General features: G+C 36.8%; 1 protein-coding gene and 1 pseudogene across 2 annotated transcripts in view; both read left to right on the top strand.

Annotated features, from left to right (window-relative positions):
- The window catches only part of GOLPH3L (golgi phosphoprotein 3 like), a 45,369-nt gene that overhangs the window by 15,454 nt on the left and 5,709 nt on the right, over positions 1-24,206 (top strand). For both annotated transcript variants that reach the window (XM_052637121.1, XM_052637122.1), the window contains exons 3-4: positions 7,514-7,645; positions 10,051-10,165. In XM_052637121.1, the coding sequence (XP_052493081.1) occupies positions 7,514-7,645; positions 10,051-10,165 (247 nt within the window). The remainder of the gene's footprint in view (positions 1-7,513; positions 7,646-10,050; positions 10,166-24,206) is intronic.
- LOC128044718 (ubiquitin-40S ribosomal protein S27a-like) lies at positions 19,703-20,169 on the top strand (annotated as a pseudogene).

Consider the following 24,206-nt stretch of genomic DNA (forward strand, 5'->3'; position numbering starts at 1 on the left):
TCTTCTACCTCTGTGCCTCAGTATTTTATGAAAATTTATAGTGTGTGATTCTTGCCTGGAGAACCCCCATGGATAGAGGAGCCTGGCAGGCAACAGTCCATAGAGTCACAAAGAGTTGGACATGACTGAACGACTTCACTTTCTTTTCGATAGTGTGTACATTCTGTTCCATAATTTACACAAATGTTCTATGAAGGAAAGCTCCAAAACTGTTGTGAGAGAAGAAGCAGATGGGAAAATTGGTGGGTATTAGAAAAGATATGTGTAGTATATATATAAAGAAAAATCTGGTTTTATATATATATATATGCAAATAATAAGATGATAGAAGTTATGAACAATTTTTATTTTATATGATTCTTTTTTCTTTCTGTATTTTCTAAAATGTATGTATACTGCTGAGTAACATTGTGGGAAAAGAAAGGCATATAAGTTAGTTACTGTTTCTGGTGCTACAATCATTTTTTAATTGTTTAGAATAAAAATTAAGGAGATTTTTACTGGTCAGAATGAGGTGTAAAGCTAAGGTAGGAATATTCAAAGCTAACCAGTTTTCTTTTATTTTGGATTTCTTTTTCACTGACAAGGGACTGTGCTTAGTTGCTCAGTTGTGTCTGACTCTTTGTGGCCCCATGGACTGAAGCCCACCGGGCTCCTCTGTTCATGGGATTTCTCAGGCAAGAATATTGAAGTGTGCTGCCTTTTCCTACTCCAGGGAATCTTCCCAACTCAGGGATCAAACCCATGCCTCTTGCTTCTCCTGCTTTGGAAGGTGGATTCTTTACCACTAATACAACCACTGTGTTATTTGTTTTTATTTTCTGAACTTTTGATAGTGGCTTTTATTTAAAAAAAAAAGAAAAGGAGTTCCCTGGGTGGCCTAGTGGTTAGGATTCCTGGCTTTCACACACACACAAAACCTCAATTGGCAGCCCTGAGAAAACTAATAAACTGATTATTATGATCAGCTTTGCATCTTCCCACCCAATGTTCTGAGTAATCCTAAAAGGATATAGTCTTCATGTAGTTTATTGAGAAATTATATCCATTTTTCTAGGTTTATAATCCATTCTTCCCAATCATGCTGAAATCATCTGTTAAAAAATTAGAATAACATCATAGTTCCTTATTCCCCATTATGATTAAGCAAAGTGAGCTTTTAGTAATGCTTAATCCTTTTCTAAAATGTCTCTTTTGGCTCTGTAGACATAGAAATATTAATTGGAGTTAGAATGAATCACATTAATTTATAAAAGAGGAAAATAGATCAGATCTTGGAGCCATTCATTTAATAGAGTACTTTTTTTTTTGAAACCTTTATTGAATTTGTTACAATATTGCTTCTACTTTCTGTTTTTGGATTTTGGCCATGAGGCATGTGGGATCTTAGCTCCCTGACTGGGGATTGAACCTGCATCCCCTGTATTGGAAGGCAAAATCTTAACCACTGGACCACCAGGGAAGTCCCTAATAGAGTACTTTATAGGAAAATAGTAGATTAACTCTTCTTAAAGTAATTTTTAGAGGGAAAAAATGAAATAAAATTCACTTTGCTTGTAAAACTTGTTTTCTTATATAATTTTTGATAATCCTAGAGATCATCTTACAGACATTGGCGTTTGGAATTGGGCATGTAGGAAAGGCTTCAGGAAGACACAGCAAAATTCCTTCTGTAACGGAAAGTGAAGCAATTTTAATGTTGAATCTTGAGATTGGGGGGAGAGAAAGATTTTTTTCTGAGATTTTTTTTCCTAATAAAATATTTTTTTAATTTGGAAAAATTAGAAAACCACCTTTTAAAGTAGACAGTATTTTATGTAACTGATAATCTTGAATATGAAATTGTATATTTGCCTGTTTTTCATTCAACTTTAAGGATTTTCTAACATTTTTTAAAGCTCCTTTTAATGATGCTTTACGCTTCTTTGGTTTCTTTCCTCTCTTTACCCCAAGGAGGCAACTTTAAAATCTTTAACCTTCAGAGTTGTCTTAAGGTGTGTCTTTAAAGAGGTTTGAACAATGAACACTTGACTAAGTGGAAATTCAGCGCAAAGGTGTTGACCCTCAGAATTTATTGAAATCTTATTGCCCAAACTTTTACAAGAATCAAATAGCATTATCAAAAGTTTCAATATGTATAATCTTTGATTCAAAAATTTCTTCTAAGAATTTATTCAACAGAAGCACACATACAAATGAATATTTCTTTACAGCATTTTTTTATAATGGCAAAAAACTGTAAGCAACCCAAACATACATCAATAAGGACTTGAAATAGATAAACTATAGTGTATCTAAAATGTAGTACTATGCCCATAACAATGGTTGAGGTAGCTGTGTGTTTAGTGATGTGGAAAGATATCCAAAATAATGCCTAAGTGGAAAGTTGCCACTCAGTATAATCATATTTCTGTATGTAATATTAGCAAACGTATAATACAATACATTATGCGTATGAAGTCTAGAAAATATCCACTAAACTGTTATGTGGAAGTGATAAGATTATGAGACTTCTACTTTCTAAATTACACATTTCTAAAATATCTCTTCTTTTTTTGACAATTGTGTATTACATTTATAATCAAGACAAAGTCTGCTATTCAAAGATCTCATTCTGGCAGTCCTCCAGTATTTTCTGTCGATCATGAAGCAGTGTGCCATTTTGGTTTCTCAGTAGATTCTAAAATTCTTCTTTTTTCCCTCATGTATATAGCCTTTGGTAATTAAATGTAATGATTGAATGGTAAACTTCAGTATGCACATGCTAGATCATCCTGCATACTAAAGCACTGACCCTTTAACACGGAATCTTCATTATACATGGCTTGAGAATTTACCAAGACAGCTAGATAAATTTAGAGGGAAATGGACTTCAGAGTTATAACTGTATTTTAAAGTCTTCATGTATATTCTTATACTTTTTTACTATTATGACATGATTCAATAAAAAGTTAAAAAACTGATTTGAAGAGTTTTATATAGTGTGAGATGCTATGTTGGGAAAGGGTGCTATTGAAAAACACACAGTTTGTACATCCTGGCCATTGTTTCTTCATTTGCAGCACTTCTCATTTATAGTTCTGTTGATAATCTGATATCGTTGTTACTGAAACAGAAGTTATATGGTCAGGTAGAAATGAAAAAACAAGGAAAACTTTCCTCTAATTGCTATATTACTGGTTGAAATGTTTGTACACCTGTTGAGCTTCATAGTCAACAGGATTAAAAGTTATACCTAAGTAAATTATATATTCTAAAGTAAAGTTATAGTTTAACCTTAACTAGGCAGCTAACTTCTATAAAGCCAAGTATTACTCAGGAGTGGGGGGTGGTGGGTAGGCTTACTCCCTCCTTAAAGAGGAGTTATAAAGATTACTCTTGAAGTAGCCATGAGGCAAGCAGTGAAGAGAACTAATCCCACCTTTGAGTCTAAGATCAGACCCTCAGGAAATTTGGATAAATCTAGGAATGCTTATAGTTCAGGCTGAGCTTTTACCAAGTTAACATATTTACTTTAAATCATAAATTTGTGCTTTCCAGAAACATATATTGAGAAATACTGTCATATATTCTCTCCTTATATAGAATATATAATAAACTTATATTCTACTGAGGATAAGCAGTTGATTACAATATGAAATAATAAATGATAGAGGAGAAGTAGACCCCCCCACACACACCCAGGTGAGGAACCTAACCCAGAGGGTGGAGTGGAGGAAAAGATAATGTTGGAGAAGGTTATGTGGAAGATGTGACCCTTGTACTCAATCCTTAAGAACAAGGAAGAGCTAAGTAAAGAAGAGTTTTGTTTCTTCTAGACAGAACTGTGTGTGCAAAGGCCAGTAGGCAAAAAAGGTGCATTAAGAGTACTTAAAATTGTTCCAGAAAGCTGGAGAATAGTGTTCTAGGGAAAATATGCCAGAGAGAAACAAGTAAGCAGACTCCTGATTTAGGTGCAATAAGGGAGACCCAGGTTCAGTCCCTGGGTAGGGAAGATTCCCTGGAGAAGGGAATGGCAACCCACTCCAGTATTCTTGCCTGGAGGATTTCATGAACAGAGGAGCTTGGTGGGCTACTGTCCATGGAGTCAAAAAAAGTTGGACAAAACTAAGTGACTAACACTTTCGCTACTACTTTCACTAAGAAATTTGGATTTGACTGGGAGGAGAAGAGGGGAAGGGAGTTGCATAATTTATTTGAGCTTGAAGGTTATGGGGAAAATGGAATTAGAAGACCTCTAGTTCTGCAGTATAGTGGTAAGGCTTAATTTTTTTAATGTATTGTTGGAGGAATTCCCTGGTTGTCCAGTTTATAGGACTTAGTATTTCCATTTCCAGGGATCCACGTTTGATCCCTGGTCAGGGAACTAAGATCTCACAAGTCATATGGTGTGCTCCCCTACCCCTCACCCTGCCAGAACTGTATTCTTGGTAGTCTCCCAGTCCCACCATGCCTTACTCACAGCAGAAGCAAATGCAGATCTTCTCTAAAGGAAGACATCCTCAGGGACTTCCCTGGTGATCCAGTAGCTGAGACTCCAAGCTCCCAATGCAGGGGGCACAGATCTGATCCCTAATCAGGGAAGATCCCATGTGCCACATATTGTGGTCGAAAAAAAGGTAAAGGAATACATCCTAAGTTTAGGCCTCCAAAATCTCATAGGTTTATAAAAAATTAAATATGGGCCTCTTAATCAAATGTCGTCAAACGTACAAAGAAAAATACACCCATGAGAAAGAATCAGCAGAAGTAACAATGGTTCATTCAAGGACCTTAGATATTAAAATAATCAAACAATGTGAAATGTCTATGATTTTTTTAAGAAATAAAAGAATCATAAAATGAACACAAAATGAATCACAAAAGAAGAAATGATCACAAATGACCAGGTAAATGTGAAAAATAAATGGAACTTTAAGAGATGTAAAGCAGTGGGTCTGATGGTAAAGAATCTGCCTGCAGTGCAGGAGACCCAGGTTCGATCCCTGGGTCAGGAAGATCCCCTGGAGAAGGGAATAGCTACTCACTCCAAAATTCTTGCCTGGAGAACTCCATGGACAGAAGAGCCTGGAGGGCTATAGTCCATGGGGTTGCAAAGAGTTGGAGACGACTGAGCAACTAACACTTTCTCGGGGTTAGTTTAACATATTAAATATAGATGGAGAATAAATTTGAAGTCAGATATGAACTAACTCTTGAAAAAGCAATATAGAGACAATGGAAATGGAAAATATATACGAGACGTTAAAAGGCATGGAGGTTAGAATAAGAAAAATTGAAAGAATTAAGGGACTAGAGGAAAGCCAAAATTCTTAGAAATAAGAGTTGACATTTTTTGAGAAGTAATAAATGAGCCTACAGATACAGGAAGTGTATACCAAACAGGTTACATAAATTCACACACACTTATGTTGTAGTCAAATGGAAAAACACCAAAAGAGAAAATCTGAAAGGACCAAAGAAAAAAGACAAGCCACCTACCACAATCAATAAGAATGATCGATTTCTCACTGCAACAATGGAAGCTAGAAGAGGAGGGCATAATATCTTCAATATGATAAAGACAAAACTATCAATCTAGAATTTTATATCCAGAAAAACAATATTTTTAAAACAATGGTAAAATGAAGACATTTCAGATCAACAAAATAGAATTTGCCTTCAACAGACTTTTACTTAAGGAAATTCTACTTTAGGAAGAAGGAAAATGGTACCAGAAAGGAGATATGAGATGCAAGAAGAAATGGTGAGCAAAGAATTTGGTAAGCATCTGAGTAAATCTAAACAAGTGCTACCTGTATAAAATAATGATGTCTAATTTTTGAAGTAAAAGATACAATATTGGCCAATTAGGAGAGATTAATATATTGATTTGTTTTAATAGTATATTAATTTTAAATTATCATGCATGTTAAAATTTCAAAGATAACTTCCTAAAGAAAAGTGAATGTATAACTTCTAAATCAATAAAGAGGAAAACTGGATGTTTTTTGGCCACACCATTTGGCATGCAGGATCTTAGTTTCCTACCAAGGATTGAATCCACACCTGTCATGTTACATAACCTCCATAAGCCTTAGTTTTCTCATCTTTAACATGTGGATAATAGTAGAACCTCCCTTACAGGATTGTTGTGAAGATGTAATCATATAATGCATGCAAAGAAGCTTAGCACAAATCTACAACAGTTAGGTGTTCAATATATATTAGACATTACTGTTAAGAATAGTGACTTAGTCTTGTTCATGCTTGAAAGCCATGCTAGAATCTGCAAACATCACACCCATCCTCTCTCCAGTGAGAGGGAAAGCTACACCCAAAGATAGCTAAAACGTGTTACACAGTTCAAAACTGATAGGTCTTCCTTGTGTTAATCACAACTCCTTGCTTAGAACCTTCAGAATTCAATATTGCCTTTCAGTAAAAAGTTCAAAGCTTCAAGGCTTTCTACAGCCTAGCCCGACCAACTTGATCTCGTGAGTTCTCTTTAAATCCATGAGTTAAATCTGTAAACATATTTGAGGTCTCCTTCCTTAATGCTTTTGCTTAAAATGCCTGTTTGAAGAATAGGTAGAATTTGAATGACTTCCTTCATCTGGGAAACCCTCACTCTCTGCTAAATCCAACCTATTCTTCAAATCCCAGCTCAGGTCCCATAAGAGTTCCTGACTGCTCTAGCCCAAAAGTAATTTATAATTTGAAAAAGTATCATCTAAACCAGGCCTTCTATAGTAATTTATACCTGTTTCTTCTACTCCATTTTTCAGTTGAGCCTTTATTTAAATTTTATATTGTCACAGAAAGCTTCCCTCAAGTTTTCAGGTCTTTCCAGCTACATTTTCAGATCCTTAAGATAGTGGCTATTAATTGTATATCTTTGTATTCCCTGTAGTTCCTCAGGAAGGGAAACTAACATGTAAGTGCATACAATATGCCAGGTATTATGCTAAATGGTTTCTTATATTGATAATGTATATCTTATTATTCAAAATAAACTTATATAGACATTAGTGCCCTTGTTTTACAGATGAGGACATTGCACTTGAGAAAGGTTAAGTAACATAACCTTAACTAGTCACTTAACTAGTCAGTGGGAGAGGTGGGTTTCTACTACACCATCCATCAAAATAGCCTGCAACTAATACATACCTTGGAGGTAAAAAAGCTCAAACAATATACATCTTTCTACTTATTTGTATCCCACTGTGAAATTTAGAATGTCATGGAAGCAAAGAAACCAAAATTTTTCTCAAAAATTGAAATTTGGCATCCCAGTTATTAACAGCCCAACCATAGGAATTCACAAAGAGCTTGAAGTTAGAAAGTCATACTTTGGGGGGAGGGGTGGATTAAGGAAGTTAAAGAGATTTTTTTTTCATTTATTCTGTATTTTGCCTTGAGTTCATGTGATGTGAAATGAATCACAGAACAAAATGGAACATTCTTTGGGTGCTTGCTGCAAGTCCATACCCCTTTCAGAACGTTCTTTCTTTTCTCTTTTCCCCTTTCCTAGGGTTACACATCTTTCTGGAATGACTGCATATCATCTGGCCTGCGAGGTGGCATCCTGATAGAGCTGGCCATGCGAGGTCGAATCTATCTAGAACCCCCAACCATGCGTAAGAAGCGACTACTAGACAGAAAGGTAGAGCATCCTCCATGAATATCCTCTTATGACAGGGCAGATACCAACAGTCCATTTTGGAAGAATAGGAAGATTTGAGACGCCAGACAATAAAAATATCACTTATTCAGTTGTCCCATTGTCAGTTCAGTTCAGTTCAGTCGCTCAATCATGTCCGACTCTTTGCGACCCCATGAATCGCAGCACACCAGGCCTCCCTGTCCATCACCAACTCCTGGAGTTCACTCAGACTCAAGTCCATCGAGTCCGTGATGCCAACCAGCCATCTCATCCTCTGTCATCCCCTTTTCCTCCTGCCCCCAATCCCTCCCAGCATCAGAATCTTTTCCAATGAGTCAACTCTTCACATGAGGTGGCCAAAGTACTGGAGTTTCAGCTTTAGCATCATTCCTTCCAAAGAAATCCCAGGGCTGATCTCCTTCAGAATGGACTGGTTGGATCTCCTTGCAGTCCAAGGGACTCTCAAGAGTCTCCTCCAACACCACAGTTCAAAAGCATCAATTCTTCAGCGCTCAGCCTTCTTCACAGTCCAGCTCTCACATCCATACATGACCACAGGAAAAACCATAGCCTTGACTAGACGGACCTTAGTCGGCAAAGTAATGTCTCTGCTTTTGAATATGCTATCTAGGTTGGTCATAACTTTTCTTCCAAGGAGTAAGCGTCTTTTAATTTCATGGCTGCAGTCACCATCTGCAGTGATTTTAGAGCCCAGAAAAACAAAGTCTGACACTGTTTCCACTCTTTCCCCATCTATTTCCCATGAAGTGATGAGACCGGATGCCGTGATCTTCATTTTCTGAATGTTGAGCTTTGAGCCAACTTTTTCACTCTCCTCTTTCACTTTCATCAAGAGGCTTTTTAGTTCCTCTTCACTTTCTGCCATAAGGGTGGTGTCATCTGCATATCTGAGGTTATTGCTGTTTCTCCCAGCAATCTTGATTCCAGCTTGTGTTTCTTCCAGCCCAGCGTTTCTCATGATGTACTCTGCATATAAGTTAAATAAGCAGGGTGACAATATACAGCCTTGATGTACTCCTTTTCCTATTTGGAACCAGTCTGTTGTTCCATGTCCAGTTCTAACTGTTGCTTCCTGACCTGCATACAGATTTCTCAAGAGGCAGGTCAGGTGGTCTGGTATTCCCATCTCTTTCAGAATTTTCCACAGTTTATTGTCTAACAGGTTTAATTATCCTGTAGCAGAGAGAGAAATCTAAGTATCCTTGGTCTAAAGAGTTGTAAGAAGTTCATGGTTTTGTCTTCCCTTTTTATGCAGAGAAGTCAGATCTAAGATGGTGTTGATTATTTTTCTGTATTTATCTATAGCTGTAATATTTTGAAACAGTATTATATAATGAGGAGGTAAACATGTGGGTCAGATGCAGTCTTAACTCTGGTCAATCTCAGATAACCATTCCGTTTCCCTCCTTCCAATTATTTTGCAAGTCCTCTCTAGCATGAGTTATACGACTCTCTCCATTTTCTTATTACTTGTTTTTTCCACTCACAACTTCACTGTCATACTTAGCACTCTAGTGGAACTACCTTCTTAGGTGTCACCAGCTAATTTTCAGTCTTCAATTTATTTTTCTCTTTTAACCTGTATGTGGTGTTTGACACTTTTGACTACCTCCTATTTGAAATTTCCTCTCTTCTTGACCTTTGTTATATTACATCCTCTTGCTTCTCTAGCGGTACCCTATTTCATTTACTTCTCCATTCCTTAATATCTAAATCTCAATTTATATCACCTTGTATCCTTTTAGAGATATCATTTACCTTTACAGCTTCATCTATCACCCTTATGTTATTAATTTTCAAATTACTAGACCTGTCTTCTTTTTCCACCTCCAGGAACATAGTTAATTATTGTCCAGACATTTCAACTTGGCTGTCCCATATCAGTTAAAACCAAGCTTCATCAACTTTACCTGAGTTTCCTATCTTTACTAATTGTTTCACAAGTTGGTTTTCCAGGCTCAAAGAGTTATTATTGAATCTTTTTTCTCCATTACCATTTATATCGTTTCCCACTGGGACCCAGTTCAAATGTTATTTTTATCTGTCCATACTAGATTTTAAATTTCTTGAGGAAACAGAGACAATATGTTATGCCGCTTTGCTTTTCCTATGACATTTAACCCGTAGCTCAGATGGTAAAGCGTCTGCCTACAATACCGGAGACCCAGGTTTGGTCCCTGGGTTGGGAAGATCCCCTGGAGAAGGAAATGGCAACCGACTCCAGTATTCTTGCCTGGAAAATCCCATGGCTACAGTCCATGGGGTTGCAAAGAGTCGGACATGACTGAGTGACTTCACTTCACTTCATATATATAACATATTCACTGATTTTAATTTGAATGAAATAGATGAACCAGAGTCTCTTGTTTCTTCTTTTCTGAAAGGTACTGCTAAAGTCAGACAGCCCAACGGGTGATGTTTTACTGGATGAAACTCTCAAACACATCAAAGCAACTGAACCCACAGAAACTGTCCAAACATGGATAGAACTACTCACCGGTAAGATGATGCAGAATGATTTTTAAAATATCCCACATTTTATAATCTTTACCCTACTCTTAAGGTTGGGAGAAGTAGTATAGAAATTCAGGGTGCTGAGTAAAATGTATATATTTCGCTTTTAAACTGTACTAATGAGGGACCAAAAAAGGCATGATTAATCAATACATAAAGTTTTCCAAAGCTTCACCTTACCTCTGTACACCTCATAAGCTCACAAGAAATTTTTTTAACATCTGTGCTAATGTATAATTCACATACAGTTGTTGTATAATTCACATACAGGGTCATCATACAGTTGACCCATTAAAAGTATACAATTAAATGGATTTTAGTATATTCACACAGTTGTGCAACCATCATCACAACCTAAGTTTAGAACATTTTCATCATCCCCAAAATAAACCCTATGCTCACTAGCGGTTTTCCCCATGTTTCCCAGCCCTCCTGCCCAGCTCCGACAACCACTAATCTACGTTCTATCTCTGTAGATTTGCCTATTCTGGATATTTCATATAAACGAAACCATACAACTTTTGGTTTTTTGTGACTGACTTCCAAGGATAATATTTTCAAGGTTCATCCATGTTGTGGCATGTATCAGCACTTCATTCCTTTTTTCCTCAAAGGCAAGTTCAAAAACTTTAATATGAATAACTAAGCCTATGGCATAAAATTATAGGAGAATCTTCCACAAGGCACTTTGAGGTCATAGCCAGTGTCACCTTCTGGAGCAGTTTTTTTAAACTGAAGTTTTTATTGAGACATTTGTATTGAGTTGGTTAAAAAGTTCATTCTGTTTCTTCCATAACATCTTACAGAAACACTTTAAGGAACTTTTTGGCCAACCCGATATATTGACATGCAGTTGTAAGAATTAATACAGAGAGATCCCTTTATATGTTTTGTCTAGAATCCCCCACTGGTAAAATTTCTCACATTTTTAGTGTATGATAATCAGAGTACTGAAATTGATATGATTCACCAATCTTGTTAGAATTTGCCTAGGTTTTTTGTTTTTTTGGTTCTTTTTGGCTGCACGACGTGGCATGTGGAATCTTAGTTCCCCAACCAGGGATCAAACCTTGCCGCTTGCAGTGGAAGCACAGAATCTTAACTATTGGACAGCCAGTGAAGTCACAAATTTCCCGTTTTAATTTGGCTCTTTATTTCCAAATAATATTTCATTGGATGGTTATACTACTTTAGTTATTTATTTATCAGTTGATGGACATTTGAATTATTTCCTCTTTTTGACTAACGTGAACATTCATAGACAAGTTTTTGTGTGGACACATTTTCATTTCGGGGGTATATAGTTAACTTTATTGTGGTAAAATACACATATTTATTATCTTAATCATAAGTGTACAATTCAGTGACATTAAAAACACAGTGTTATATAACTGTTACTTCTCTCTATACTCAAAGCTTTCTCATCATCCAAATATCCCTCTTCCTCCCTCTCTTCATTCCCTGGCAACTTCTTATTTACCTTCTGTCTCTATGAATTTACCTGATCTAAGTAACTCATATAAGTGGAATCATACAGTATTTGTCCTTCTATGCCTGACTTACTTGAAAGCTAAGCATTTTTTCAAGGTCCATTCATCTTACAGCTTACATCAAAATCTCATTCATTTTTATGGTTGTGTAATATTCTGTTGTATGTGATATACCACCTTTTGTTAATTTCATCTGTTAATGAACACTTGGGTATTTTCATCTGTTAGCTATTGTGGGTAATGCTGCTGTGAACCTTGTGCATATATCTGATAAAGTCATTGCTTTCCATTCTTTTGGATATATATCTTGGAGTAGAATTATTGGGTCATGTGATAGTTCAATAGTTTAAGAAACCACCAAACTGTTTTCTACAGAAGCTGCAGTCTTTGACATTCTTACCAGCCATGGTAAGTTTCCAGTTTCTCTACATCCTCATTAGCTCTTGTTTCGTTTATAATTATAGCCATTCTAGTAGATACGAAGCAGTATCTCATTGTGGTTTTGAGTTTCATTTCCCTAATGATTAATGATGTTGAGCATCTTTTCATGGATGATTTATGTATCTTCTTTGGAGAAATGTCTATTCAGGTCTTTTGCCCATATTTCAATTGGCTTCTGTTGTTTTTGTTGAGTTTTCAAGCTCTTTCTATAGTCGCAACAGTAATCCCTTATCAAATGTATGATTTGTAAATATTTTCTCTCATTCTATCAGTTATCTATTCACTTTATTAAGAGTAACTCTTGATGCACAAAAGTTCTTAATTTTGATGAAGTCCAGTTTATTTGTTGCCTGACTTTTGGTGTCATATCACTGAAATCTTTGCCAAATCTAATGTCATAACGATTTTCCCAATGCTTTCTTCTAAGAGTTTTACAGTTTTAGTTCTTAAATTGGTTCTTTGATCCATTTTTACTTAATTTTCGAATATGATATAAAGGTTCAGCTTAATTCTTTTGCATGTGGATATGCAGTTTCCCAGAACCATTTGTTAAAAATACTATTCTTTCCCCCTTGAATGGCCTTGGAAGTCTTGTTGAAAATCAGTTGACCATATCTGCAAAGGTTTATTTCTGGACTCTCTATTCTGTTGTATTAACCTGTATGTTTGTCCATACTGTTTTACTTACTGTAGCTTTGTAGTAAGTTCTGAAGTTGAAAAAGTATGAATCCACTAATTTTATCCTTCTTTTTCAAAGTTGTTTGGCAGTTCTGGGTCTTGTGCAATTCTGTATGAATTTGAGGATCAACTTTTCCACTTCTGTGGAAAAGGCTGTTAGAATTTTATAGGGATTGGGTTGAACCTGTAGATCTTTTTGGGTGGTTATTGCCATTTTAACGGTGTTAAATCTTCCTGTCCATTAAAAGAGACTTAGGCTGTCTTTCCATTAATTAGGTCTTCTTTAATTTTCTTTCATCAGTTTTATAGTTTTCAGTGTACAAATCTTTAACCTCACTGGTTAGACTTATTCCTAAATATTTAATTTTCTTACACACTGCTATAAATGGGATTTCTTTCTTAATTTCATTTTCAGATTATTCATTTCTGATATACAGAAACAACTGATTTTTGTGTTTTCATCTTGTACCCAGCAACTTAGTCGAGTCTATTAGTTCTAGTTGCTTTTTGTGTATTTGGGGAGATTTTCTATGTATAGGATCATGTCATCGGCAGACAGAGATAAACTGTAAGGCTTTCCTGAATACTCTTTATCATATTGAGGAATTTTTTTTTAATTCCTAGTTTCCTAGAAGTTTTTATAATGAAAGGGTGTTTGTTTTTGTATGTGGGGTTTTTTTTAATTATATTAAATGATGTATTATTGACACATTGTTTGATTTTTATTGAAATATAATTGGCATAAATGTTATATTAATTTCAGATGTACATCATGTTGATTTACTATTTGTGTGTATTGTGAAATAATTACCACAATAAGTCTAGTTAGCATCCATCATCACAAATAGCTTTTTTTTCTTGTGATGAAAACTCTTAAGATCTGTTTTCTTGAGTGCTTTGAGTGCTTTGTCGCTTCAGTTGTGTCCAACTCTGTGCGACCTTGTGGACTGTATGTAGCCCACCAGGCTCCTCTGTCAATGGATTTTCCAGGCAAGAATACTGGAGTGGATTGCCATGCCCTGCTCCAGGGGATCCTCCCAACCCAAGGATCAAACGCACGTTGCTTATGTCTCCTGCATTGGCCGGCAGGTTCTTTAACACTAGTGCCGTCTGGGAAGCCCACTTGAAAGTCTGTTTTCTTAGCAACTTTCAAATATATAATACAATGTTAGTAACTATAGTTACCATGCTATATATTACATCCTCAGGATTTATTTATTTTATAACTGAAATTTTGTGTTTTTTGATCTTCACACATTGTGGCATTCTTCCCCTTTCCAACTACCAATCTGTTCTGTGTATCTAAAATTTTGGAATTTTTTGGTTTTGTTTTAGGTTCCAGATACAAGTGAGATCATACAGTATTTGTCTTTCTCTGTCTGACTTATTTCACTTAGCATAATGCCCTCAAGGCCCATCCATGTTGTTATGAATGGCAAGATTTCCTCTTTTTATGGCCTATTAGTATTCCAATGTATGTATATGTGTGTGTGTATATGTGTATGTTTGTGTGTGTGTATACCACATTTTCTTTACCTGTTCATCCATAATTGATATTTAAATTGCTTCCATGTCTTAGCTATTGTAAATAATGCTGCAGTGAACATGGGTAGTTCACTGCAGCATTTCAAATTAGTGTTTTCATTTCCTTTGGAAAAATTCTGAGAAGTAGAATTACTAAATTATATGGTAGTTATCATTTTAATTTTTTGATAAACTTCTATACTGTTTTCTATAGTGACTGCACCAATTTACATTCTCACCAACAGTGCATGAGGGTTCCCTTTTCTCTATGTCCTTGCCAACATTTGTTTTTTTTTTAATTTTTAAAATATTCAGATATTTATTTTTATTTTTTTACTAATTTGGCTGCACTGGGTCTTAGTTGCAGCATGCAGGATCTTAACTGCAGCATGAGGAATCTAATTCCCCAACCAGGGACCAAATTTGGGTCCTCTGCATTGGGAGGGTGGAGTCTTAGCTACTGGACCACCTCGGAAGTCCCTATCTTTTTTAAATAGTTTTTATTATATATTGGAGTATAGCCGATTAATAATGTTGTGATAGTTTCAGGTGGCCAGCAGGACTCAGCCAAACATATACATGTATCTGTTCTCCCCCAGTCTCCCCTTCCATCCAGCCTAACAGGTAACATTGAGCAGAGTTCCCTGAACACTTGTTATTTTTTATCTTTTTAATAATAACCATCCTAACAAGTGTGAAGTGGTATCTCACTATAGTTTTGATTTGCAGTTCCTTGATGATTACTGACGTTGAGCACATTTTCATGTGTCTTTTGGCCATTTTTATGTCTTCTTTTGAAAAGCATCTATTTAGATCCTTAGTCTGTTTGAGTTTCTGTTACATTCCTGGAATAAATTTTACTTGATCACAGTGAATAATCCTTTTATCATGTTGTTGGATTAAGTTTGCTAATATTTTACTAAGGATTTTGAATCTACATTCATAAGACTTATTGGTCTGTAACTTTCTTTTCTTGTGATGTCTTTATTTGGCTTTAGTATGAGGATAATCTTGCCTTGCAGAATGAATTAATGTGTTCCTTCTTTAGATTTTTGGAAGACTTTGCGAAGGATTGGTGTTAATTCTTCTTTAAATGTAAGGTAGAATTCACTGATGAAGTCACCTGGCCCCGGACTTTTCTTTGTTGGGATGTTTTGATTTTTGATTACTGATTTCATCTTTTTATTTGCTATAAATCTGTTGAAATTTTGTTTGTCAGTTTAAATAATTTGAACTTTTCAAGGAGTTTGTCCATTTTTCTAGGTTGTCTAATTTGTTGGTTTAATATTATTCATAGTATTATTTTTTAATATAAATATATTTATTTTAATTGGAGGTTAATTACTTTACAATATTGTATTGGTTTTGCCATACATCAACATGAATCTGCCACAGGTATACACGTGTTCCTCATCCTGAACCCCCCTCCCTCCTCCCTCCCTGTACCATCCCTCTGAGTTGTCTCAGTGCACCAGCCCCAAGCATCCAGTATCATGCATCAAACCTGGACTAGCGATTCATTTCATATATGATATTATACATGTTTCAATGCCATTCTCCCAGATCATCCCACCCTCTCCCTCTCCCTCTCCCACAGAGTCCAAAAGACTGTTCTGTACATCTGTGTCTCTTTTGCTGTCTCGCATACAGGGTTATCATTACCATCTTTCTAAATTCCATATATACGTGTGAGTATACTATATTGGTGTTTTTCTTTCTGGCTTACTTCACTCTGTATAATAGGCTCCAGTTTCATCCACCTCATTAGAACTGATTCAAATGTGTTGTTTTTACTGGCTGAGTAATACTCCATTGTGTATATATACCACAGGTTTCTTATCCATTCATCTGCTGATGGACATCTAGCTTCCATGTCCTGGCTATTATAAACAGTGCTGTGATGAACACTGGGGTACACATGTCTCTTTCAATTCTGGTTTCCTCGATGTGTATGCCCAGCAGTGGGATTGCTGGGTCAGAAGGCAGTTCTCTTTCCAGTTTTTTAAGGAATCTCCACACTGTTCTCCATAGTGGCTGTACTAGTTTGCATCCCCACCAACAGTGTAAGAGGGTTCCCTTTTCTCCACACGCTCTCCAGCATTTATTGCTTGTAGACTTTTGGATCGCAGCCATTCTGACTGGCGTGAAATGGTACCTCACTGTGGTTTTGATTTGCATTTCTCTGATAATGAGTGACGTTGAGCATCATAGTATTATTTTATAATCCTGTTTTTAATCCCTGCAAGATCCATTGTAATGCCTTCACTCTCATTTCTGATTTTTAGTTGTTTCTATCTTTTTTCCTTTGGCAGTCTAGCTAAATGTTTGTGAATTTTGATCATTTCAAAGAAACAGCTTTTAGTTTCTTCAATTTTGTTGGTTGTTTTTCTGATCTCTCTTTTTGTATATCTCTTCTCTAATCTATTTCCTTCCTTCTATTAACTTAGGGTTTATTTTGCTTTTTCTAGTCCATTAAAGTATAAAGTTAGGAGATTGATTTTAGACTTTTAAAATTTACACATTTACAGCAAATTTCCCTCTGCTTTCACTGCATCCCATATACTTTCATATGTTGTGTTTTCATCCATTTCTAAGTATTTTCTAATTTCCTTTGTGATTTCTTCTTTGACACATTGGTGTTTCAGTTCAGTTTAGTTCAGTCGCTCAGTCACGTCCGACTCTTTGCAACCCCATGAACCACAGCATGCCAGGCCTCCCTGTCCATCACCAACTCCCGGAGTTCACCCAAACTCATGTGCATCGAGTCAGTGATGCCATCCAGCAATCTCATCCTCTGTCGTCCCCTTCTCCTCCTGCCCCCAATCCCTCCCAGCATCGCGGTCTTTTCCAGTGAGTCAACTCTTTGCATGAGGTGGCCAAAGTATTGGAGTTTCAGCCTCAGCATAAGTCCTTGCAGTGAACAACACCCAGGACTGGTCTCCTTTAGGATGGACTGGTTGGATCTCCTTGCAGCTTGTTTAATTTACACATATAGGCAAATTTTCATTTTCCTTCTTTTATTGATGTCTGATTTCTTCCCACTATGGTCAGAGAAGATAAGATACTTTGTATGATATCTGTCTTTTGAAATATATTGAGATTTCTTTTATGGCCTAACATACGGTGTCTCCTGGAGAATGTGCCATATAAATCTGAGAAGAACATGTATTCTGCAAGTAGCGTGCTACAAAACTGTTTACTTCTGTCTGTTCTGTCCATTTTGCTTCACGTATTTTGAGTCTGTTATTAGGAGTGTAAATATTTATAATTGTTTTATCTTCTTGTTGTACTGAACCTTTTATTAATATATAATGTCTCTGTGTCTCTTTTGTATGATTTAAAGTGTATTTTGTCCAAAATTAGTATAGACATCCTTTCTCTTTTTTGGTTACTATTTGAATGGAATATCTCTTTCCATCCATTCACTTTCAACCTGTCTGTGTCCTTTGATCTAAAGTGAGTCTCTCATAAACAGCATATAGTTGGATCGTGTTTTTTAACCCATCCTGCCAATTTTTTCTTATGATTAAATAGTTTAATATGTTTACATTTAAAGTAATTACTGGGGCTTCCCTGGTGGTCTAGTGGTTAAAAAATCTGCCTTGCAATGCAGGGGACACTGGTTCGATGCCTGGCCTGGGAATATCCCACATGCCATGGGGCAGCTAAGCCCATGTGCCACAACTACTGAAGCCTGCATACTCTGGAGCCAGTGCTCTGCAACAGGAGAAGTCCTCCCACCACAACTAGAGCATAAGCCCCTGCTCGCTGCAGCTAGAGAAAGCTTGTGCGCAGCAACAAAGACCTGGTGCAGTCAAGAATAAAATAAATAAATAATAAATAAAGTAATTACTGATAAGGAGACACTACCATTTTGCTATATGGCCTATAGATTTTTGTCCTTCATTTCCTGCATTACTATCTCCTTTTATGTTTGGTTGATTTTTTTATAGTGAAACATTTTGATTCCCTTCTCATGTTCTTTAGTGTATATTCTATAGACATTTTCTTTGTTGCACCATGGGGATTACATTTTATATCTTAAAGTTATGACAACCTAATTTGCATTTATACCAACTTAACTTCAATAACACAAAAAGTCTGTTCCTATACAGCTCCATTCCACTCTCCGTTTTGATGTCACAGATTATACCTTTATAAATTGTATGACCAATAACATAGGTTAATAAGTGTTCTTTAATGCATCTGTCTTTTAAAGTATATAGAAATTAAAAAATAGTTTTTTAACTATTTAACTATTTAGTTTTTTAACTAATTAACTTTTATAGTTGTCCATGTATTTAACTTTTATTGAGTGTCTTTATTTCTTCATTACTGCTTCAGGTTACTTCTAGCTTTCCTTCATTTCAACCTGCAGTACTTTTTAGCATTTCTTGCAGGGCAAGTCTAGTGGTGACAACCTTCCTCAATTTTTATTTACCTGCTACTAAGTCACTTTACTTGTGTCCAACCCAGTGCAACCCCATAGATGGCAGCCCACCAGGCTCCCCCGTCCCTGGGATTCTCCAGGCAAGAACACTGGAGTGGGTTGCCATTTCCTTCTCCAGTACATGAAAACGAAAAGTGTAAGTGAAGTTGCTCAGTCATGTCCGACTCCTAGCAACCCCATGGACTGCAGCCCACCAGGCTCTTCCATCCATGGGATTTTCCAGGCAAGAGTACTGGAGTGGGGTGCCATTGCCTTCTTATTTACCTGGGAAAGTCTTAATTTCATTTTTCAAGGACACTTTTTCTGGATATAGAATTCTTAGGTGACAGATTTTTTTCTTTGAGCCCTTTGAGTATGTCAACCCACTGTCTTGTAGCCTCCAAAGTTTCTGATGAGAAGTCTGGTGATAATCTTATTGAAGATAACTTTGTGTATGACAACTCACTTTTCTCTTCCTGCTTTTAAGATTCTTTATCTTTGTAAACTAAATTAATGCTGGAGAGGGTGTGGAACAAAAAAAATCTTCCTACACTTGGTAGGAATGTAAATTGGTGCAGCCAATATGGAGAACAGTATGGAGTTTCCTTAAAACACTAAAAGTAAAGTTAAGTACAATCTGTCAATCACACTCCTAGGCATATATATCTGAGAAAATTCTAATTCAAAAAGATACATTTAACCCAGTGTTCATAGCAGCACTATTTACAATAGTCAAGACTGGAAGCAGCCTAAATGTCTGTCAACAGCTGAATGGATAAAGAAGATATATAGATATGGATATATAATATGAATATTTCTCAGTCATGAAAAAGAACGAAATAAGGCCATTTGCATCAATATGGATGGACCTAGAGATTATCATATTAAGTGAAATAACTCAGACAGAAAAAGGTAGATACCACTTTCAGATCCTCCATCTGTGGTAGAACCGCTGCCAAGATGCAGATTTTTGTGAAGACTCTTGACAGGGAAGACCATCACTCTCAAGGTCGAGCCCTCGGATACAATAGAAGATGTAATGGTCAAGATCCAGGATAAGGAAGGAATTCCTCCTGACCAGCAAAGACTGATCTTTGCTGGCAAGCAAGTGGAAGATGGACGTACTTTGTCTGACTACAACATTCAAAAGGAGTCCACTCTTCATTTAGTGTTGAGACTTTGTGGTGGCTCTGAGAAAAGGAAGAAGTCTTATACCACTCCCAAGAATAAGCATAAGAGAAAGAAGGTTAAATTGGCTGTTCTGAAATACTATAAAGTGGATGAGAATGGCAAAATCAGTCGCCTTCGCCAGGAGTGTCCCTCAGATGAAGGTGGTGCTGGAGTATTTTATGGCCAGTCACTTCAGCAGACATTATTGTGGCAAATGTTGTCTGACCTATTGTTTCAACAAACCAGAAGACAAGTAATTGTATATTGGTTAATAAAGATATGAGCTAACAAACAAACAAAGACAAATACCATATGATATCACTTATATGTGGAATCTTTAAAAATGATACAAGTGAACTATTTATAAAACAGAAATAGACTCATAGAAATAAAAAACAAACTTATGGTTACCAAAGTGGATAGCAGAAGTGGGGAGAGGGTAGATAAATTAGGAGTTTGGGACTAACAGTTAGCTCCACTGATAAAGAATCCACCTGCAATGCAGGAGACCCCAGTTCCATTCCTGAGTCAGGAATATCTGGAGGAGAGGGATAGGCTACCCACTCCAGTATTAATGGGTTTCCCTGATAGCTCAGACAGTAAAGAATCTGCCTACAGTATGGGAGACCTGGGTTTGATCCCTAGGTTGGGAAGATCCCCTGGAGGAGGGCATGGCATCCCACTCCAGTATTCTTGCCTGGAGAATGCCCGTGGAGAGGAGGAGCCTGGCAGGCTACAGTCCGTGGGGTCACAAAGAATTGGACATAACTGAGTGACTAAGCACAGCATATATAAAATAGGTAGACAATAGGGACCTACTACATAGCACAGGGAACTATATAGTCAGTCAATTATAATAACCTAGAATGGAAAAGAATCTAAAATATATATGTGTGTGTGTGTGTATGAAAATCACTCAGTCTTGTTTGACTCTGCAACGCCATGGACTAGCCTGCCAGGCTGCTCTGTCCATGGCATTCTCCAGGCAAGAATACTAGAGTGGGTAGCCATCCCTTCTCCAGGGGATCTTCCCAACCCAGGAACAAACCAAGGTCTCCTGCACTGCAGGTGTATTCTTTACCATCTGAGCCACCAGGGAAGCTCAAATATATGTTTGTGTAACTCATTATCACACATCTAAAACTAATATAATGTTGTAAATTAACTATACTTCAATTTAAAATTGGTTTTAAAAGATTGTTTATTTTGGCTTTCAATAGTTAGATTATAATTTATCTTGGATGTTTTAGTCAACATTGAGCTCATTAAGTATCTTAGATTTGTAGATTCACATCTTTCATGAAATTTAGACCATTTTCAGCTATTATTTTTTCAAATATTTTTCTGCCCTTTCTCTCTCTTCTCCTCTGGGATTCCTACAATGAAAATATTTGTCCATTTGATGGAGTCTCAGAGGTTCCTTAGGCTTCATTCACCATTTTTGTTGTTTTTCCCTAAACTTTATTACTTCAGTTGTACTATCTTCAAATTTGTTAATTCTTCTGCCTGCTTAAATCTGTTTTTGAACCCATATAGTATATTCTTCATTTTAGCTGTTGTATTTAAGCTCCAGATTTTCTTTTTGGTTCCTTTTTGTAATTTCTATCTCTTTATTGGTATTCTGATTTTGTTCATCATTTTCTTATCTTTATCCATGTCTTCCTTTAGCTATTTGCTAAAGAAAGCATCATAAAGAAACATCTTTAAAACCGCTGTTCTCAAGTATTTATCTAGTAAACTTGACATCTGGCTTCCTCAAGTACAAATTTTGTCTTTTTCTTTTGTTCCTTTTAGTGGAACATACCTTTTTCTTTCACTATGTGCCTTGTAATTTTTTCGTTGTTGAGAGCTGGATATTGAAATCTTATAATACAGTAACTCTGGAAATCAGACTTTCCCCATTCCCCAGGTTTCGCTGAGTTGTTTGTTGTTATTTTGTTGATTATATTATGGTTTCTCTGTGTTGTAGATCCAACTGAGGTGAAAGCTTCAGATCTCAGGTCTTTTCCAAGGTTGTACTTCAGAGATTACATGTTTTCCAATTGTTTCTGAATGTAAAAAAAAAAAAAGCTTCTCTTTTAAATCCCCTGGAAGCTGCTTAGCTGGTGGGGATTGGAACAGTGGCAGCCTTTAGCTGTATGTCAGCCATCAAAAGCTACAATCCATAACCAGAACGCTGGTCCTGAGATTTCAAAGACAGGGTCCTTATTGCTCATCCTGATTCCAGTAGGCTACACCAGAACTACAGATTTCTGTTCCCACAGCTACCTTTCATGGGACTAGGGGCTAAGTAGTCACTGCTGTACTGAAGGCTGAAATTGACTGAAATTGATATTGACCACATTTGCCAGCCTAGCTTCCCCTGGAACTGACAAGTATTTGTGGAAGCTGAAGAGTTCCAAAAATAATTGTTTCAGATAGATGCTACTAATATAATTACTGTCTAGGTGGAAAGATGTATTTCTAATGCTTGCTGCCATTATCCCAGATGTAATCTCTCAATGATTAACATTCTAAAGAACCGTATCAGCTATAATCACATGGACCCCAGCCTTGTCTAACTCAATGAAACTATGAGCCATGCCATGTAGGGCCATCCAAGATGGACGGGTCATGGTGGAGAGTTCTGACTAAACATGGTCCACTGGAGAAGGGAATGGCAAACCACTTCAGTATCCTTGCCTTGAGAACCCCATGAACAGTATGATAAGGCAAAAAGATAGGACACTGAAAGATGAACTCCCCAGGTCAGTAGGTGCCCAGTTGCTACTGGAGATCAGTGGAGAAATAACTCCAGAAAGAATGAAGAGACAGAGTCAAAGCAAAAACAACACCTAGCTGTGGATGTGACTGGTGATGGAAGTAAAGTCCTATGCTGTAAAGAGCAATATTGCGTAGGAACCTGGAATGATAGGTCCATGAATCAAGGCAAATTGGAAGTGGTCAAACAGGAGATGGCAGGAGTGAACATCGACATTTTAAGAATCAGCGAACTAAAATGGACTGAAATGGGTGAATTTAACTCAGATGACCATTATATCTACTACTGTGGGCAAGAATCCCTTAGAAGAAATGGAGTAGCCATCATAGTCAACAAAAGAGTCTGAAATGCAGTACTTGGATGCAGTCTCAAAAATGACAGAATGATCTCTGTTCGTTTCCAGGGCAAACCATTTCAGTATTACAGTAATCCAACTCTATGCCCCAGCCAGTAATGCTGAAGAAGCTGAATGGTTCTATGAAAACCTACAAGACCTTGTAGAACTAACACCCCAAAACGATGGCCTTTTCATTATAGAGAACTGAAATGCAAAAGTGGGAAGTCAAGAGATACCTGGAGTAACAGGCAAATTTGGCCTTGGAGTACAAAACAAAGCAGGTGAGAGGCTAACAGAGTTTTGCCAAGAGAACACACTGGTCACAGCAAACACCTTCTTCCAGCAAAACAAGAGAAGACTCTACAAATGAACATCACCAGATGGTCAATACCAAAATATAAATTGATTATATTCCTTGCAGCCAAAGATGGAGAAACTCTATACAGCCTGCAAAAATAAGACCGGGAGCTGACTGTGGCTCAGATCATGAACTCCTCCTTGCCAAATTCAGCTTTAAATTGAAGAAAGTAGGAAAAACCCACTAGACCATTCAGGTATGACCTAAATCAAATCTGTTACGATTATACAGTGGAAGTTACAAATAGATTCAAGGAATTAGATCTGATAGAGTACCTGAAGAACTATGGATGGTTTGTGACATTGTATAGGAGGCAGTGATCAAGACCATCCCCAAGAAAACGAAATGCAAAAAGGCACAATAATTGTCCAAGGACACCTTACAAATAGCTGAAAAGATGTGAAAGGCAAAGGAGAAAAAGAAAGATATACCTATTTGAATGCAGAGTTCCAAAGAATAGCAAGGAGAGATAAAGCCTTCCTCAGTGATCAATGCAAAGAAATAGAGGAAGACAATAGAATGGGAAAGACTAGTGATCCCTTCAAGAAAATTAGAGATACCAAGGGAACATTTCATGCAAAGATGAGCATAATAAAGGACAGAAATGGTATGTACCTAACAGAAGCAGAAGATATTAAGAAGAGGTGGCAAGAATACACAGGAGAACTATACAAAAAAGATCTTCATGACCCAGATAACGACAATGGTGTGATCACTCACCTAGAGCCAGACATCCTGGAATGTGAAGTCAAGTGGGCCTTAGGAAGCATCACTACAAACAAAGCTAGTGGAGGTGACAGAATTCCGGTTGAGCTATTTCAGATCCTAAAAGACAATG

The sequence above is a fragment of the Budorcas taxicolor genome, chromosome 3, assembly GCF_023091745.1.
Source record: "Budorcas taxicolor isolate Tak-1 chromosome 3, Takin1.1, whole genome shotgun sequence".
NCBI classification, from domain to species: domain Eukaryota; kingdom Metazoa; phylum Chordata; class Mammalia; order Artiodactyla; family Bovidae; genus Budorcas; species Budorcas taxicolor.